The sequence below is a fragment of the Crotalus tigris genome, unplaced genomic scaffold, assembly GCF_016545835.1.
Source record: "Crotalus tigris isolate CLP2741 ecotype Arizona unplaced genomic scaffold, ASM1654583v1 scf7180000017666.27876245, whole genome shotgun sequence".
NCBI classification, from domain to species: domain Eukaryota; kingdom Metazoa; phylum Chordata; class Lepidosauria; order Squamata; family Viperidae; genus Crotalus; species Crotalus tigris.
In genome coordinates this window covers 1,973,370-1,992,437 of record NW_024096551.1, presented here as the reverse complement: position 1 = coordinate 1,992,437, position 19,068 = coordinate 1,973,370, and the positions used below count along the sequence as shown (strand labels likewise).

Below are 19,068 nucleotides of genomic sequence, written 5' to 3'. Positions count from 1 at the left end.
ACTGATTGTGCTTTTTTGCAGCTGTGCAATATCCCTTTTGTATGTTGGATGTGTCTCTGACCAGAATTGTACATAGTATTACAAATGTGAGTCTATTATTGATGATCTCGGGCCAAAGACAATTCCAGAAATAATTGTTGGGTAAATGATGGTGGAAGCCATTCTTAATAGAGCAAGTATTTAATTCACACACTACAATCTGCATTCTGACTGAAACCTTATAAGTATTTTGGAGAACTCTTAATTCCACAGAGTCTTCCCTGGCTCCTTGAAATAATCTTATAAAGTTGCACTGTTTTTCCCATTGGATGGGGAATCTCTTTTATGTCATGTTATAGTGGAATGAGCTACCCCAATATCCCATTTATGGTCCATGTACCTATGAAATAAAAAACTTCAAGAACCCAGAATTTGAGCAAGCAATATTTAATGATTTAAAATCAACACAAAACCACCTTGTATAATTGAATTTCTAACTTGAAGCTCTTTCCCCATCAGAAAAGTATGGACAGAATTGCAGCCAAGATAAACTTAGAGAAGAGGAAGTTCTTGCTTTTACAAGGAACTGAAGCATGTTAAATGTCATTGAACTAATCTATATAGTCATTCATATTGCATTAGAATTAGTAAACATATGTCCTGCTGCAAAATATGCTTGAAAGTTATCTCAAATGCAATCAACTACAATATGCTTTGCCCAAGAAAGGCTCTTTCCCTTATTGCAAAATGCCTTATTAAATTTTTAATTATTCCACTGAAATTATATGAACATTGATATATGGCATGGTTTGTGAATTAACGTAGCAAGACAAATCTTTATCCAGGCTTTTCATTATGCCTTATATTGACTCTTTCAGAAGGGTTGCTTAAATCCAATACAGGTAGTCCTTGACTTACAACAGTTCATTTAGTGACCATTCAAAGTTACAATGGTACTGAAAAAAGTGACATGACTTTTTCACACTTATGACCATTGTAGCATCCTCACGGTCAACTGGCAACTGACACATGTTTATGATAATTGCATGTCCTGGGGTTATCCCCTTTTGCAAGCAAAATCAATGAGAAAGCCAGATGCACTTAACAACTGTGTTACTAACTTAACAACTGCAGTGATTTACTTAACTGTGGCAAGGAAGTTTGTTGAATGGGGCAAAACACTTAACAAATGTCTCACTCAGCAATAGAAATTTTGGGCTCAGTTCTGGTCCTAAGTTGAGGACTACCTGTATTGCAGAGATCCATAAAAATGCAGAAATAAAAATCGCTCCCGTTTTTTCCTAAAGAAAACGCTTTAAAGGATTGCTGATATGTCTTGCTCTCCAGTAGAATGAGAGTATGTGGAACTGGCCCGTTCCAGAGGTTCTCGATAGAGAAAGACACAGTATTTTGAGAGATGGTGACCACCATGTTTTCGGAAAAAGGTAATAGTGTATTTTCTAAATTTCTCACCAGCAAAAGCATAGATCACAGGATTGATACAGCCATGAGCTATTGCAAGTGTTTCGGTCACTTGAATTGCTATATTGATACTACTTAACTTGGGGCAGCCATCAAGGGATAACTCATTTTGGAACATCTGGAGTAGAAGAACAATATTGTATGGGGCCCAGAAAAGGAAATAAACAATCATTATGATAAAAATAAGTTTGACTGCTTTGTTCTTCTTGTCATTTCTGCATCTCAGCAAAGTGTTTATGATGCATGCATAGCAGAAAATCATAACGATCATTGGAAAAATCAAGCCTAAGAAGTTCAGTTCCAGTGTAAAGAACACGTTCCATCTGTTGTAAGTTTCAGGAGGAAAATTAAAAAAGCACCTTTTCTTTTCATCTTCTTCTTGTACCCCATAAAAGACTATTCCTGGTGTAGAGGCTAGAATTGCCAGGCCCCAGGTGATAATGCTTGTGATGATGCCATAGAATACTGTTCTGGCTTTTAATGCAAACACCGCATAGACTATTGCTAAATACCGATCAATAGTCAAGAGGATTATGAAAAAGCTTCCACTGTAGAAGCTTAAAAAATAGATTCCAGAATTAATTTTGCACATTGCATCTCCAAATACCCACTCATCTACCTTAGAATAAATCCGAACTGGGATTGAGAAAATGAAAAGCAAATCAGAGATGGCTAAATTTAATAGGTATATATCAGTCATACTCTTGAATTTCTTATATTTGATTAGAATTAGTACAACTAGCATGTTACCCAAAAAACCAAAGATGAATACCAAAGAATAAAGAATTGGTAGGACACTGGAATCAAACATTTCAGCAGCCTGTGCATGGCATGGTGTTACTGCATTGCTATAATCGTATTCAGTGGTGGCTGTTACTTCATTTGTTTCATTTATTAGATTATCCATCTTGTTCCCTGTTACTGAAAAACACAAAGTTGTTTACTATTAAAAGTAGACAATACAAAACTTTTAAAAATTTTGGAAACATATAATAATAATGCCATATTGATTTCCATATATAAGAAAATACACTGAATTTTCACTAGAGAAAGAAAAGAAAAGATCACCCTTCATCTATATAAATGTTACCATAATTGGGATGAAAAATTGACTTACTGAAGATTTGCAGTGCTTTTTCTTTTTCTTTTTTTTAAAGGTGCCGGAACTCACACATGTCATACAACCTGCCTTGCCTACCATCCAAAAAAGGTGCCGGAACTCCGTTCTGGGCATTCCAGAACCTGACTAGCCCATTGTACCAATTGAAAACAGTTGTATTTTGAAAGATACAACAAAATAGTGAAAACTCTGTATATGCTAATTGATCTGTAATATGTTTTACAGATACATTAAATGGCAAGTACATCCAAATGAAGTTAACTTTCCAAAATTTTGGATCCCAAGAATTGAATTCATTTAACAAAAAGTCAGATTTCACTGGATATTAATCACTGATTTTCATATTTTTACATTAAATTTACATAAAATATCTGAAAAGAGTCCATTTTCAACTTATTAAATCCTTCTACTATTAAAGGAGTAGCTTATATAGCTGTATGGCTGAAATGTATTTGGAAAGTAGCTGAGAAGAATGTGAGTCAGAATGAAAATTTGTTTTCCCACAGCTTCCAATGGATTCTAGTAGAAGCAGTGCTGGGAGTGGTGGATTTCCTTGAACTACATACACTATTTTCTGACTCCCCATTTATTTATTGTGGGTTTTTATAATAGTGAAATTTTATAATAATATCAGGGTTCCCATTTTGTACAACTATACTACAATTTTCATTCTACAAACAGAAGCAAGTTGATGATTAGTACTGAGATCAATCAGACCAGTTTCTTTTCCATCTTATCTGATTTAGAATTCTGAAGAATCAGAATTTCCACAGTCCTTTTTGCCTTGATAAAGTTTTTGATGAACATAACTAATAATTATATTTTTCCTTCACATATTAGAATAGTTATTTTTATTTGTTATTATTACCTTAATTAATGGCCAGAATATAAATTAATTAATGGCCAGAATATAAATTTATGAAAAGAAATAAAGAAAAAACTATCACAATCATGTACTTTCATAAAACATATTTGGGCTTCAATGTTACTCACCTAACACTTTTCCAATGGAATTTTTATTATTCTTAGATTTGCAAGAAGGACATATTCCTGTGGCAGGAGTTAATTGAAGAAAATAGTCACAAAGGCTTGTATGTACATGTTCCCTGAGGAATGAAAGAGAACAACACCATCTGATGTTGGAGAGAGAACAGAGTTTTAAAATAGAATTAGGGGAACTGAGAACATTCAGAAATATCTCTACATTAATAGTACAATTGTACTATGCTCAGAGTCTTTAGGATTCAGCAGTCATAATAATAATAATAATAATAATAATAACAACAACAGCAGAATAGATGAGAAAGAACTGGAGAAGATAACAAAATACAAAGACCTACAAATAGAAATAGAAAAACTGTGGCAAAAGCAAGCAAGGGTAGTACCAATAGTAATAGGCTCCTTGGGTGCAATCCTAAAACAACTGGAGCACCACTTGAACACCATTGGCATTGACAAATTCCCTATTAGTCAATTGCAAAAGGCGGCCTTATTAGGAACTGCTTCCATCCTGCGACGATATCTGTAATACCATCAAACATCCACATCTGCCTATCCCAGGTCCTGGGTAAGGACTCGATAGGTAGACAAAATGCCAAATCCAGTCTGAACATCTGGCTGACTGTGTGATGATCCATAATAATAGCAGAGATATACAACCTCATTTGGAAACCAGGCACATCTACCTCAGGAAGAACAAAACCCTCTAAATAAAGAAATAAAAGAATTGAAACAAAGAATAACTGAGCATCTAGAACAGCACAAAAACAACAGAATAAGGCTGCCTGCATTGAAGCTTGTTCCAAAGAAACAGCTAGCACAAGCATTAAAAGATGCAAATACTGCAATATCAAATATAAGCACCAATTCACTGCAAGAAACAAACCAACTAATGTACAGCACAACTGCAGTTATAACTGAATACCTGGGATGCAAAATCAACAAAGAAGAAAAACCAACAAACAGTGCACCACAAAAATGGAAGGTTAGACTAGAAAATAAGATCAGCAAGTTAAGATCACATGCAAGTAAGCTAGAACAGATGAAAGAAAAGAAGCTGAAGAACAAGAAGACCAAAGAATATCTAATCAAGAAATACCACTTAGAAACAAGGAAGATCAAGGAAGCACTGGAAATAATAAAGCAACAAATAACAGTTATAGCCAGGAAAATCAGTAGATATGAAGCTCGAATTGCAAACTATAGGCAGAACCTCCAATTTCAATCCAATCAGAACGTTTCTACCAATCCATCAATGGAGAAACTGCAAGGAATCAGTCAGTACCTGACAAGGAAGAAACAGTACAGTTCTGGAAGCAGATATGGGATAACCCAAAGAAATACAACAAAGATGCGGCTTGGTTAAAAGAGGTGGATGCAAATAAAACAGAAGTTGAAATGAAAGAACTAGTAATAACAACAAAAATGGTAGAAAAAAGAGCAAGGAAAATCAAAAATTGGTCAGCCCCAGGTGAAGATGAACTGCATGGGTTTTGGTTGAAACATCTAACTATTATATACCCACTCATTGCCAAGCAATTCAACAATATACTACAAGGAGAGAAATTGAAAAGTGGCTAACAACTGGGAAAACCTACCTAATAATGAAAAATCCAGCAAAAGGGGCAACACCAGGCAACTACAGGCCAATTACCTGCTTACCAACAACTTTCAAATTACTAACTGGTGTGGTAGCTGATGCAGTACAACAACATCTAGTTGAAAACAATCTCTTTCCACCTGAGCAGAAAGGAAACCGCCCCAATAGCAGAGGAACAAAAGATCAACTCCTAATAGACAAAATTATCTTAGAAAACTGCAAGAAAAGGAAGACCAACCTGAATGTGGCATGGATTGACTCCAAAATGCATTTGACTCTCTGCCACATGACTTGATAATCAAGTGCCTAGAAATAACAGGAGTCAGTAGAAACATCAAAAAATTTGTGCAAAGATCGATGGCACAATGGAAGACACAGTTGCAGATCAATGGTGAGAGGCTGGGAGAGGTTAATATCAAGAAAGGAATATTTCAAGGAGATTCATTATCACCATATTACTATTTGTTATTGCACTGTTTCCTTTGTCAACAATACTGAATAACTCAGGACATGGCTATCAAACATCAAAAACATTTGTCAGACTATCCCACCTCCTTTACATGGATGATCTGAAGCTGTATAGAAAAACATCATCTGAAATAGAATTGCTGCTCAACATTGTCCGTATATATAGCCAAGATATTGTAATGGAGTTTGACTTGGACAAATGTGCCACACTTACTATCAAACAAGGAAAAATAGTGAACACTGAAGGAATCAAGATGCCCCACGAAAATAACATTAAGAGTCTGGATGAGGAAGAGTACTACAAATACTTGGGTATCCTTCAAGCTGACAACATCAAGCACACTGAAGTCAAGAAAAAGATTAGAGGTGAATACATCAAGAGAGTGAAGAAGATCTTAAAATCCAAACTCAATGGAGGAAATACCATAAAGGCAATCAACACCTGGGCAATCCCAGTCATTAGGTACACAGCTGGAATAGTGGACTGGACTCAAGCAGAACTAAAAGCAATGGATAGGCAGACCAGAAAAATAATGACAATGAATCATGCCCTTCATCCACGCAGTGACATTGATAGACTTTATCTACCAAGGCAAATAGGTGGGCGTGGAATGCTACAAGTACATCAGATGGTTGAAGAAGAAAAAATGGCTTTGGAAGAATATCTGAAGAACAATGATGAAGATGCACTGAAATTAGTATATCAGGAAGGCTTACTAACTACTGGAGAGACCAAACTGGCCTACAAGAAAGACCAAATGAAGAACAGAATAGAGGCATGGGAAGACAAAGCACTACATGGCCAATACGTGAAAAAAATAGCTGGGAAAGCAGATAATAATAAAACCTGGCAATGGCTAAAAGCAGGAAAATTGAAGAAAGAGACTGAGGGACTAATTCTGGCTGCACAAGACCAACCTTAAAGACAAATGCATACAAAGTCAAAACTGAGAAGACAGCAACAGACAGTAAGTGCCGCCTATGCAAAGAAGCTGAAGAAACAGTGGACCACTTGGTAAGCTGTTGCAAGAAGATTGCACAGACTGACTACAATCAGCGGCATGACAAAGTAGCAACAATGGTGCATTGGAAGATCTGCAAAAAATATCATTTGTCTGTAAGCAAAAACTGGTGGGATCATAAAATAGAGAAAGTCTTAGAAAATGATAAAATTAAACTGCTCTGGGACTTCAGAATTCAAACAGACAAGCACCTGAAACATAACATCCCAGACTTAACAATTGTCGATAAGAAAGACAAAAAAGTCTGGATAGTGGACGTGGCAGTGCCTGGAGACAGCAGAATAGAAGAGAAAGAACTGGAGAAGATAACAAAATACAAAGACCTACAAATAGAAATAGAAAGACTGTGGCAAAAGCAAGCAAGGGTAGTACCAATAGTCATAGGCTCCTTGGGTGCAATCCCAAAACAACTGGAGCACCACTTGAACACCATTGGCATTGACAAATTCGCTATTAGTCAATTGCAAAAGGCGGCCTTATTAGGAACTGCTTCCATCCTGCGACGATATCTGTAATACCATCAAACATCCACATCTGCCTATCCCAGGTCCTGGGTAAGGACTCGATAGGTAGACAAAATGCCAAATCCAGTCTGAACATCTGGCTGACTGTGTGATGATCAATAACAATAATAATAATAATAATAATAATAATAATTGCACATATTATTATTGTATGATAAAGTTGCAAGTAGAACAGAATGATGAAGAAGAAAAAAGAGCAGTGAAAGAATATCTGAAGGACATGGAAGAAGATCCACTGATACTTGTATACTATGAAGGCTTACTGAGCTAAAGAAATCAAAGTGGCCTCTAAATAAGATCAAATGAAGAACAAAAAAAAGACATGGCGATGCAAAGTATTACATGGCTGGTACATAAAGAAATATGTACGCAAAACAAATATTAAGACCTGGTAATGGCTAAAAGCAGGAAAGTTGAAGAAAGAGACAGAGAGGTAATTGTGGTTGCACAAGCCCTAAGAAGAAATGCATACAAAGCCAGATCTGAGAAGACAGAAACAGACAGCTACTGCCACCTTTGCAAAGAAGCTGAAGAAACAGTGAATCAGCTGGATAGATGCTGCAAAACATGTCACAGACTACAAGCAGCGGCATAACAAAGTAGCAACAATGGTTCATTGTTGCAAGAAATATCATTTGCCTGTAAACAACAATTGGTAAGACCACAAAATAGACAAAGTAATAGAAAACAAAGAAGCTAAAGTGTTTTGGAACTTTAGAATTGAAATAAAGCAACACCTACCACGTAACACCCGAAACTTAATAATTGCCGATAAGAAAGAAAGAAAAAAAAAATCTGGCTAGTAGACATGGCAGCAACTAAAGACAGCAGAATAGGGGGGGAAAAGAACAGGAGAAAAATCATAAAATATAAAAATCTACAAACAGAAGTAGACATGGCAAAAGAAAATAGTAATAGTAATAGAGGCCTTGGATGCAATTCCAAACCATCTGGCACACCACTTGAATATGATCAGCATTGACAAAATCACACAGTCAGTCAATTGCAAAAGGCAACTTCACTTGGAGCAGCTTATATCTTACAATGATATCTTTAATAATATTAAACAACATTTACCTATCCCAGATCCTTGAGAAGGACTTGATAGGTGTAGAAACATACCAAATCCAGTCTAAATATCTAGCTAACTTCAACCAGCCATAATAATAATAGTAATAATAATAGCAGGAAGACCAAGAAAAGCAATTTATGCCTGAGTTTAATTGTGGAAACATCATGTAAAGATCTCCAGATTTTGTATTTAATAGGATATGAAGAGAACTATTCTGCAATTTCATCAGGCTACCAGAATTTAATTGCCTACATTTTAGCATGTGATCTAGTTGCTCTATATGTGGGCAAAATCATCCCACCTATAGGTTTCTGAGTAATTCATCTGTACAATTGAACCACAAATTAAGAAACAAAGAGGAGGGGCACTTCAAGGTCTGAATCATGACAGAGTCACGGGAAATGAGACCTGAAGAAAAGGAAGTGCTTCTCCTCTCATTCTTCCTTCCTTCCTTTCCTTTTGCCAAACACAGAGGAGCTCTGCCAGTTGTAGTTACCAAGAAATAGGGCAAAATATGACACCCACAAGATTTCTTCATTGCTGTAGCTTTTAGCTAACACTGCTGGAAAGCTGTACCTGTAGACCTTACTGCAATGTGGCATTCTGGGAAGCTAGAATCAATGTTAAGAGCTGCTGAATTAATTTTCCTGCTATTGCAGGAAGTATTTGGGAACAAGATGCTTCAAGAGTATAAGGAATAATAAACAACAGCAATGCATAAGAGGAAGGGACGGATGTCAGCTTGTTTCATTCTTTTCTGGCTGTTAGAAGTCCTTGAAAATCTCAACGTGTACCAAATGACTAGAATGCCTCCTGCTCTGAATTTGTGGTGGAAGCAACCCATCCCATAGCAACTGGGAGCCAGCTGAGGCCCACTAAGCCTGTTTACATCTAACAGCAAGTGTGAAGGGCCAGAAAAACAGTTGCAGCTGGAACTCCCCTTCTCGTCATGCTGAGTTTCCAAGAATCAAGTGTGCAAATTCTTGTCATAAAGGAAATTCAGTACCCTATCTCTGTTTTGCCTATTTACTGCAGCTGGTGGAATGGGGAGAAGATATAGGAATGATCTGACATTTTCAGTAGTGATAAGGGCAAAAGGCTGAGTAAGGCTGAACAGTCCATTTCAGGGTATTTTTAATTAGAAATTATATATAGAAAGTGGGAGGGGGGACAATTTAATAATAGTAGTAAAGTTGGAAGGGACCTTGGAGGTCATCTAGTCCAACCCCCTGCTCGGGCAGGAAACCCTACACCATTTCGGACAAATAGCTGTCCAGTCTCTTCTTAAAAACTTCCAGTGTTGGAGCATTTACTGCTTCTGGAGGCAAGCTGTTCCACTGATTAATTGTTCTCACTGTCAGGAAGTTTCTCCTTAGTTCTAGGTTGCTTCTCTCCTTGATTAGTTTCCACCCGTTGCTTCTTGTCCTGCCTTCAGGTGCTTTGGAAAATAGCTTAATTCCCTCTTCTTTATGGCAGCCCCTGAGATATTGGAATACTGCTATCATGTCCCCCCTTGTCCTTCTCTTCGTTAAACTAGACATACCCAATTCTCGCAACCGTTCCTTATATGTTTTAGCCTCCAGTCCCCTAATCATCTTTGTTGCTCTTCTCTGTACTCTTTCTAGAGTCTCAACATCTTTTTTACATCGTGGTGACCAAAACTGGATGCAGTATTCCAAGTGTGGCCTTACCAAGGCATTGAAGAGTGGTATTAATACTTCACGTGATCTTGATTCTATCCCTCTGTTAATGCAGCCTAGCACTGTGTTGGCCTTTTTGGCAGCTGCAGTACACTGCTGGCTCATATTTAAGTGATTGTCTACTAGGACTCCGAGGTCCCTCTCACAGTTACTACTATTGAGCATGGTGCCACCTATGTTGTACTTGTGCATTTGGTTTTTCTTGCCTAAATGTAGAACCTTGCTTTTTTCACCATTGAATTTCATTTTGTTAGTTAGTGCCCAGTGTTCAAGTCTGTCCAGATCCTTCTGTATCTTAAGCCTGTCTTCTGGAGTGTTGGCTATTCCTGCCAGCTTGGTGTCATCTGCAAATTTGATGAGTTCCCCATCTATCCCTTCATCCAAATCGTTGATGAAGATGTTGAAGAGTACTGGGCCCAGAACAGAGCCCTGGGGCACCCCACTACACACTTCCCTCCATATAGATGCAGTTCCATTGAGGACCACTCGCTGAGTACGGCCAGTCAGCCAGCTACGGATCCATCTGGTGATGGTTCTGTCTACCCCACATTTTTCTATCTTGTCAAGTAGTAGGTTGTGATCTACTTTATCGAATGCCTTACTGAAGTCCAAGTAAATTATGTCCACAGCATTCCTCTGATCCACTAATTTTGTCACTTGGTCAAAGAATGCAATAAGATTTGTCTGGCATGATCTATTTTTGACAAACCCATGTTGGCTTTTAGTAATGACTTTGTTTGCCTCTAGGTGTTCGTTGATTCGTTGTTTGATTATCTTTTCCAGGATCTTCCCAGGTATTGAGGTCAGGCTGATAGGTCTGTAATTTCCTGGATCCATTTTTTTTCCTTTTTTGAGGATGGGAACTACATCAGCTCTTTTCCAGTCCTCTGGTAGTTCCCCTGTGTTCCAGGATCTTTGAAAAATATAGTTCAGTGGCTCCGATATCACATCTGCCAGTTCCTTGAGAACTCTGGGGTGTAATCCATCTGGTCCTGGCGATTTGAACTCATCTAGGCTGGACAGGTGCTCCCTAACCATTTTCTTGCCTATCTTAACTTGTGTTTCTGTTTTGTTTTTTATGGCACTATTTTTGATAGGTTGGTCTGTTTTTTCCCTTTGTGTAAAGACAGATGCAAAAAATGAGTTAAATAGTTCTGCTTTCTCCCTGTTGCTTGTCACCTTCTTGCCACTTCCACCCACTAATGGACCAATCATTTCCTTCACTTTTTTCTTGTTTTTTACATGTTGAAAGAAGCTTTTTTTGTTATTTTTGACTTTGGTCGCAAGCCTTAGTTCATTTTGAGCCTTGGCTTTCTTCACTTCATCTTTGCAGGCTCGGGCTATTTGCTGATATTCTGACTTAGTTATGTTCCCCTCTTTCCACTTTCTGTACTTGTCCTTTTTATCTTTCAATTTGTCAGAGAGTTCTTTATGCAGCCATGCTGGTTTCTTTTGAGAGCTGTTATTTTTCCTCTTTGTTGGTATTGTGCTAGACTGTGCTTTTATTATCTCATTTTTCAAAATTTCCCAAGCTTCTTGAGTTGTTTTCCCCTTGAGGATTCTCATCCATGGAATCCTTCCCAAGCCCTCTCTAAGTTTATTGAAATTAGCTCTCTTGAAGTCCAAGACTCTAGTTTGACTGTGTTCTATTGGTTGTGCTTCTATAATGTTGAATTCTAATATTGCATGATCACTTCCTCCCAGGGTTCCTATGGCTTCAACACCGTCTATCATTTCATCTCTGTTAGTGAGAATTAGATCCAAAATGGCTAATCCCCTAGTTCCCTTCTCTACTTTTTGGGAGACAAAGTTGTCTGCTAGGTTTGCCAGGAACCTGTTTGATCTTCCACTTGGTGCGGAGTTTGTCTCCCAGTTGATGTCAGGGTAGTTAAAGTCCCCCATTACTATTGTGATGTGCTTCCTACATACCTTAGTTAGCTGACTAGCAAAAAGTTCATCTATTTCCTCTGTTTGGTTGGGTGGTCTGTAGTATACACCTATGGCAATGTCATTTCCCCCCCCTTTTATATTGACCCAAATGCATTCAAGACAGTTTTTATCATTGTTGTACTTTATTTCTGTGGAGATGTAGTTATTTCTTATATAGAGAGCAACTCCACCTCCTCTTTTATTTGGTCTGTTTCTTTTAAATAATTTAAATCCCTCTAGCTGTGTGTTCCATGTGTGAGTTTCATCCCACCATGTTTCCGTAATGGCAACAATATCGTATCTGCCCTCATTAACCTGAATTTCTAGTTCACCCTGTTTGCTGTTCATACTCTGTGCATTGGTGTATAAACATTTGAGTCCTTTGTGGGTGGCCCTGTGTTTCCTTTCTACATAACCTGTGTGGTGCCTGAGTTCCCCTATTGTCTTACCACCTATTTGGTTAGTGCACTTTATGTGGCACTCGCTATTAGAGGCTTCATTTTGATTGGTAGCAAGGTTGGTATTCTTGTCCACACACACATCTATGCTACATGCACTGATAGCCCTATAGTTTTTAAATTGTTCTGACACTTCCATTTCCACAAAATTACTGAAATTACAAAAAGAAATCTAAATGCTAATGAAAATACATTTACTTAAGTCACTATTTACCCAACAATACAGAGTATGTTAAGGAATATTGGCCATGATTACATATTTGTAAGTTCTATTTTGTTAGAATATAAGATGCAAAGTAATCAATACATTTCAATTCCTATTCTTTTATTTCCCTACCTAGTTCCCTTATTTATTTAACTTAGTAAAATTATGTATCTAAGGTGCATATAGGCAAATTTGTTAAAAGCAAATTTAGAGAAAAGCATGTTCCATTAACCCATTTCCTACTAGGGCTGCCTGTGGGGAGTAAGAGAGACTCACCTTTCCTATATTCAAGGGTTGCTGGGCTGGAATACCATCCCATGTTTTTCCTCCCATTTCCAGAGCTAAGTCAGGAGCTGCCCTCCCATCAAGCAGTGTGATCTGACTGGAGTACTGAATGGAGAGGGATGGCAGAGGCAAAACTATTCTTTGCTAGAAGGATTATTATTGTCTATGGGATTTGATCTTATCTGAGTGGCTGTCCTTGCAAGATGTCTTCTCAAGTAAGACATTTATTGGTAGGACTGCAGGTACATTATTACTGGGGGAGTAGCCAAAAGTGGTCTGGAGAGGAAGACCCAGGCTTTGACCAGGACACTCCTATACTTTAATTATTTGCCAGTCAGAAAGCAGCTCCAGAGTACTCCGAGCATTACTGGGAAAATGAGTCAGTGTAATTCTAGTTCAGCTGCAATGTAGTTAAAAGTGCCGTTTCTTGCCGTCAGAAATTGTGGGTGCTTCATCACAGAGTTTTTTTTAAAGAAGAAACTTGTCTGAAATGGTAGATGTTAAGTCCTCAGCGAAATGGCAATGATGCGAGAAGCAGTTGTAGTTCTCAGGAACCTCTTTATTTCTGTTCAACATACTGGTTACAAGACGCCGACAATGCCCAAGTCTCCCTGCCCCTTTTATAGGCGATCCCCGGGCCAAACTGCAACATTTGGCGCGCTTGCACTCTGCGCATGCACGCGAGTGCTGGCGACAACCAGTCTGGTCCCGGGCAGCTTGCACCTTCACAGGCTCAGGACATAACACCCCTTCCCCCCGGCTAAGACTATAATCATACAAATAATAATATGCAACCCAATACGAGTGTGATACCCATACTAGCTTTCGTACCAGTTATCTTTTTTGCTTCTATTGTTCCCCAGTGTTCCATTTTTCCTACATGTACAGGAATACTCTCTGTTAACTCTGTTTTGCCAGTAGGGTTACAAAAATCTTCTAAATACTTAGGAGATCTTTTAGCTCTCTGTGACCTCCTGATTTCTGGGTACCTTCCAAGTACCCCTTGACTGAGGGGTGCTGTTTGCTTGTTCCCCTTGCTTGGCCCTGGTGATTCCCAAGGACTGTGCTCCAATGCCTGGCCTGCTTGCTTGCCCACCGGGCTCGTCAGGCTAGGGCTTCTTTCTCTGTTTGACCTGGTTGTCCTGCCTGGTTGCAGGCTCTCTGGCCCTCCTAAGTGACTGCCACTGTTGGGCAACTCTGTAGAACCTCCCAGGTCTGTCCTAGACCTATCAAGAGGCTGTCTTCCCTCATGTTCCCGTTCTGTAACCAGGCTTACTAGGGTTTCAGTACTGTCCCAAAACTCAGTTATCCCCTGAGTGATGCCAGAGGTGTTGTGATCGGGATTTGGTTCCTCGACCACCTCCTTGTGTGCTTGCCCCCTTCTAGGAGCAGTGGCAGTGTTAGGCCAACTAGACGGAATGTGTGCCAGCTCTCTTGCAGGGTGTGGGTTGTTTGGATGCTCCCGGATATCCTCCCTGACTGGAGTACTGAATGATGCTGGTGTGTAGTGATTATGCCCCCGGGGTGACTCCCTGGCTGGAGTAGGCACTGGTGCCTGAGTTCTAGTTGGACTCCATGAATTCCTGTTTGGAGCACTCGCGGAATTTTGGAATGAGCTGTCTGTGGTTCCCTCGTTAATGATAGGCTGCAGCCCACAGCCTTCCCTTTGCCCAAAGGGGTCCCCCTCCTCCCCTGGAAAGGAACCAGGAGTCTCAGTGGGAAGGTCCCGTCTTGTGCGTAGCTGATCGATATGTCGTCGCAGGACACGACCGTCGTCCAGGGAAACCTCATAGGACAAAGGACCTGTGACCCTGGACACAGTGGCAGGGACCCATAAATGACCAGGCTCGTAGTTACGAGTCCAAACCGGGGCACCCACTAGCAGTTGTCTAGGTGCCCTGGGGTGTGTGATTGTAGAAGGTAGTCTGTCCGGGTGCAACCGGTCAAGCTTGGTAGTCAGTTTGCGCCCCCAACGAAGTTCAGCTGGGCTCCTCCCGGTAGAAGTGGAAGGTGTAGTGCGATAAGAAAGGAGGAAGTCAGCCAACCTGTGATGCCAGTCTCCATAGGTTATTTTCTTCAAGGTGTCCTTGGTGATGCGAACCATGCGTTCAGCCATACAGTTGGTGGACGGGTGGAAGGGCGCAGAGGTGGCATGACGAATCATGTTGGCCTGTAAGAAAGCTTGGAATTCGGAAGAAGTGAATTGAGGGCCATTGTCAGATACGAGGACATCAGGAAGCCCGTGTGCAGCAAAAATCCCCCTCAGTACTTGAATAGTCTTTGCAGTGGTGGTGGAAGAGACAGGTACAACCTCAAGCCATTTTGAATGGCTATCAACCAAGACCAAGAAGAATTGACCCTGAAAGGGCCCAGCGTAGTCAATGTGCACCCTAGACCATGGAGACTGTGTTTCCTCCCATCGATGTACAGGAGCTTGGGGCATTTCAGGGCGTGAACGTTGACAAAGGTGGCATGCATGCACCTTAGCTTCAATGTCTCTGTCTAACCCAGGCCACCACAAATGGCTGCGTGCAAGCGCCTTCATACGTACAATGCCAGGATGACCCTCGTGGAGGGAACCTAAGACCCTAGTCCTCATTGAGGTAGGAATGACAACTCTGTTCCCCCAAAGCAGACAACCCTGGAAAGTGGATAACTCGTCCTTTTTTGACCAGAAACTCTGAAACTCAGTGCCTGGACAGCTCTCTGGCTATCCAGATAAAACCCAAGATAGGACATGAGAAAGTGTGAGATCTGTGGCTGATTCAGCAGCCACATCCCTGGCATCTAAAAGGGACTCAGGCAAGGCTTGAATTGAGAGGATATTGATTGTTGGTGCAGGGTCAGGCAGGAGTAATCTACTGAGGCCATCAGCATGGCCCATTTCTTTCCCAGGTTTGTGAATTAAAGAAAAATCATAGGCAGACAGAAAGATAGACCATCTCAGCATTCTGGGGGAGATGATTTGGGGAGTTTGTTTATGTGTGGTAAACAGCCCCAATCAAGGCTTATGGTCAGTGAAGACCGTGAAATGCCTGCCATATAGGAAATCATGGAACTTTTTGATTCCAGCAACAACAGCTAAAGCCTCCCTGTCAATCTGAGCATAATTTCGCTCTGCAGAAGACAAGGTCCTGGAGTAATATGCAACAGGAATCTGAGTTCCATCTGGTCTGAGGTGGCTTAGTACAGCTCCCACCCCATGAGGAGAAGCATCACAAGTGATGCACACAGGAAGGGATTCATTGAAATGTGCAAGCACACTGTTAGAAGTGATTAAGGCCTTAACCTCATTGAAACTTGCTTCATGATTTTGTGACCACTGCCACACTGTCTGTTTGTCCAGGAGCCTATGAAGAGGTTCGGCTACACTAGCCTTGTTTGGAAGGAAGGAGTTGTAAACGTTCAAAAGGCCCAGGAAGGCCTGTAGTTCGGCCTTGGACTTTGGCCTAGGAGCATGCATAATAGCTTTTAATTTGGACTCAGCAGGGTGAATCCCAGTAGCATCAATTTTGAATCCCAGAAAATCTGTAGAAGGCACCCCAATTTTACATTTGTCCTTCTTGAGTTTGAGGCCCGTTTCCCTGAACCTCAGCAGAACAGCCCTTAATCTCTCAGCTAAGTTGTGTGTAGAGTCTCCAGCAATTAAGACATCATCAAAATAGGGGCAAACCCCTGGTATACCCCGTAGTGTGTTTTTCATTATGCTTTGGAAAATTCCAGGAGCAACATTTACTCCAAATTGTAACCTCTTTACCTTGAATGCCCCCCCCTGTGGGTCACAATGGTTTGAGCTACAGCAGCAGCAGCATCAACAGGCAACTGTTGATATGCCTGAGCTAGGTCAAGCTTTGCAAAAACACGCCCCCCCCTTGAGGGAGGCCAGAATATGACTGACCATGGGGACAGGATAGGCATTTTGCTGCAATGCCTTATTCAGAGTGCATTTGTAATCTGCACAGATGCGAATGTCCCCATTTGCCTTAAGAGGCGTGACAATGGGGGTCTCCCAAGGACTGGAGTCGACAGGTTCTAAGACTCCCTGCTGAATCAATTTGTCCAATTCGGTATCAATTTTACCTTTCAAAGCAAAAGGAACCCTTCTTGCTTTAATTCTAATAGGGGTGACAGTGGGGTCTAGTTTTAATGACACAGGGGGTCCTTTGTACGTGCCCAGCTGTGGGCTGAAAACATCTGCAAATTCTTTGCAGACTTCCTGTAGGTCTACTGTTTGCAAGCTATTGAGCCCTGTGACATGTATTCCCAAGGCCTCAAACCAATCGAGTCCTATGAGACTCGTTCGCTCACCCCCTACTACTATTACATCTAATGGACCTTCAAAATCCTTGTACTGCACATTAAGGGTGGCCTCCCCCTTAACACACACTCTGGAGTTTGTTAACACAATGTCGGAAGGCCTCAGTTTGGCCTGAAATCCGCTGCCAGAACAAATCTTCCTGAACGTGTGCATGGAAATGATTGAAAGTGCAGCCCCCATATCCAGTTCCATAGCCAATGGAACCCCTTGTAACTTCACTTTAAGTGACAGCTTTTTCTTGATGGGCTTGTGTGTGCCTGTCCTATAAATGCTTCTTCGCGAAGCACAGAAACCCACCCTGTTTTGGCTGGGGACCCTGGTACCTTTCAGGCGCAATTCCTCTTGAGGTTGTACCTTCTGACGGCCCAGACACACAGCTGCAATGTGGCTCTGTTTTCCGCATACTCTACAGATAGTGAAGCGAAATCTGCAGTCGGTCCTCTTGTGACGACCTCCACAACCGAGGCACTTGGGGACAGCTGAAGAGCTTTCCTTCTGCTTCCCTTCTTTTGTGGGGTAGAGACGGTCTACTTCATCGTCAGGATCCTCCTCTGGGTTCCTTTGGACTCCTTCCTGGTGCACGGACACAGCTTCTGGAGTACTTCTGATCGGCCTCATATTCTTGATGGCACCACCTGCTGCCTCTTCTGCAGTAACCTCTCTCAAGGCATCTTGGAATGATAAGTCTTCTTTAGCGAAAAGTCTCTGCTGCAATTCTCTCTGTCTCAGTCCGCATACAAATCTGTCTCTTAGCCGTTCTTCTAGATCTTTGAACTCGCAGTGTTTAGCGGCTTTTCTCAGCGCAGCAATGTACTCTTTGGCTGATTCTCTGGGCCGCTGATCCCTCTGTTCGAAGGTGTGGCACCAAGCGATGACGGACAACTTGGGCTGGAAGTGTTCCTTTAGTAGTTTTTTGAGATCTGTGTAGTTAACAGATTCTAGAGGTGCAGGTACTGCTATGTTTTCAGCAATCTCGAATGCGTCTTGACCGCAAACGCATAGCAGGGTGGCGACTTTTAAACTATCTTCTCTTACTTGATTGACTTTAAGATAGTTTTCTACCCTGGCTACGTAGGACTCCCATCTTTCTGGATGCGAGATGTCGAATTCTGAAAGTCTTCCAACTTTTGTCATTTTTGTAGTACAGGAAGGGTCAGCCAGCTTACCCCCGATGTTCGCTGAATTGGCAGGCAGCTGCTGAGTTTAACGCCGTTTCCTACTGCTCAGGACTCTAGGGTAAGCTTACAACTTGTCTGCAGTCGTTGTAAGGCATCCCACCTTCGTTGCCAGTGTTAAGTCCTCAGCAAAATGGCAATGACGCGAGAAGCAGTTGTAGTTCTCAGGAACCTCTTTATTTCTGTTCAACATACTGGTTACAAGATGCCGACAACGCCCAAGTCTCCCTGCCCCTTTTATAGGCGATCCCCGGGCCAAACTGCAACATTTGGCGCGCTTGCACTCTGCGCATGCGCGCGAGTGCTGGCGACAGCCAGTCTGGTCCCGGGCAGCTTGCACCTGCCCGGGACCGTTGCAATGCCCCAAGCCTGCCTTCACAGGCTCAGGACATAACAGTAGAGTTTCCTGCTTGAGCAGGGGGTTGGATTGAAAGACCGCTAAGGTCCCCTCCACCTCTATTCTGATTGATTGATTGATGGACGGATGGGTGTTTTTGCCTTCTTTTAATTTTTCAGATGGAATGGCTTTATATTTCCTTTGAAAATTTCCCTTCTTTTCCCAGCTCCTGATTCCACACAGGTATGCAAACAACAAATAAAAAAAATCTAAGCTGCCAGCATTATTTTCTCACTTTCTAAGATGAGCCTTTAGTGCATTGGAAGAGTGTTAGAAAATATAAGATCCTCCTTTGCATTAAGGAGGGGAAGAAAATTGGGGTACCTAAGGAAAAA

At 41.1% G+C, this 19,068-nt stretch overlaps 1 protein-coding gene across 6 annotated transcripts in view; it reads right to left on the bottom strand.

Annotated features, from left to right (window-relative positions):
* Positions 1-410: 410 nt before the first annotated feature.
* LOC120304971 (C-C chemokine receptor type 5-like) overlaps positions 411-19,068 on the bottom strand; it is a 90,165-nt gene continuing 71,507 nt past the window's right edge. For 4 of the 6 annotated variants that reach the window (XM_039336153.1, XM_039336158.1, XM_039336157.1 and 1 more), the window contains 2 exons: positions 3,575-3,687; positions 411-2,382 (listed from right to left, as the gene is read on the bottom strand). In XM_039336153.1, the coding sequence (XP_039192087.1) occupies positions 1,295-2,382; positions 3,575-3,687 (1,201 nt within the window). In that variant the 3' untranslated portion in view covers positions 411-1,294. Of the gene's footprint in view, positions 2,383-3,574; positions 3,715-19,068 lie in introns of all 6 variants that reach the window. The other 2 variants (XM_039336156.1, XM_039336154.1) reach the window with 1 other exon arrangement.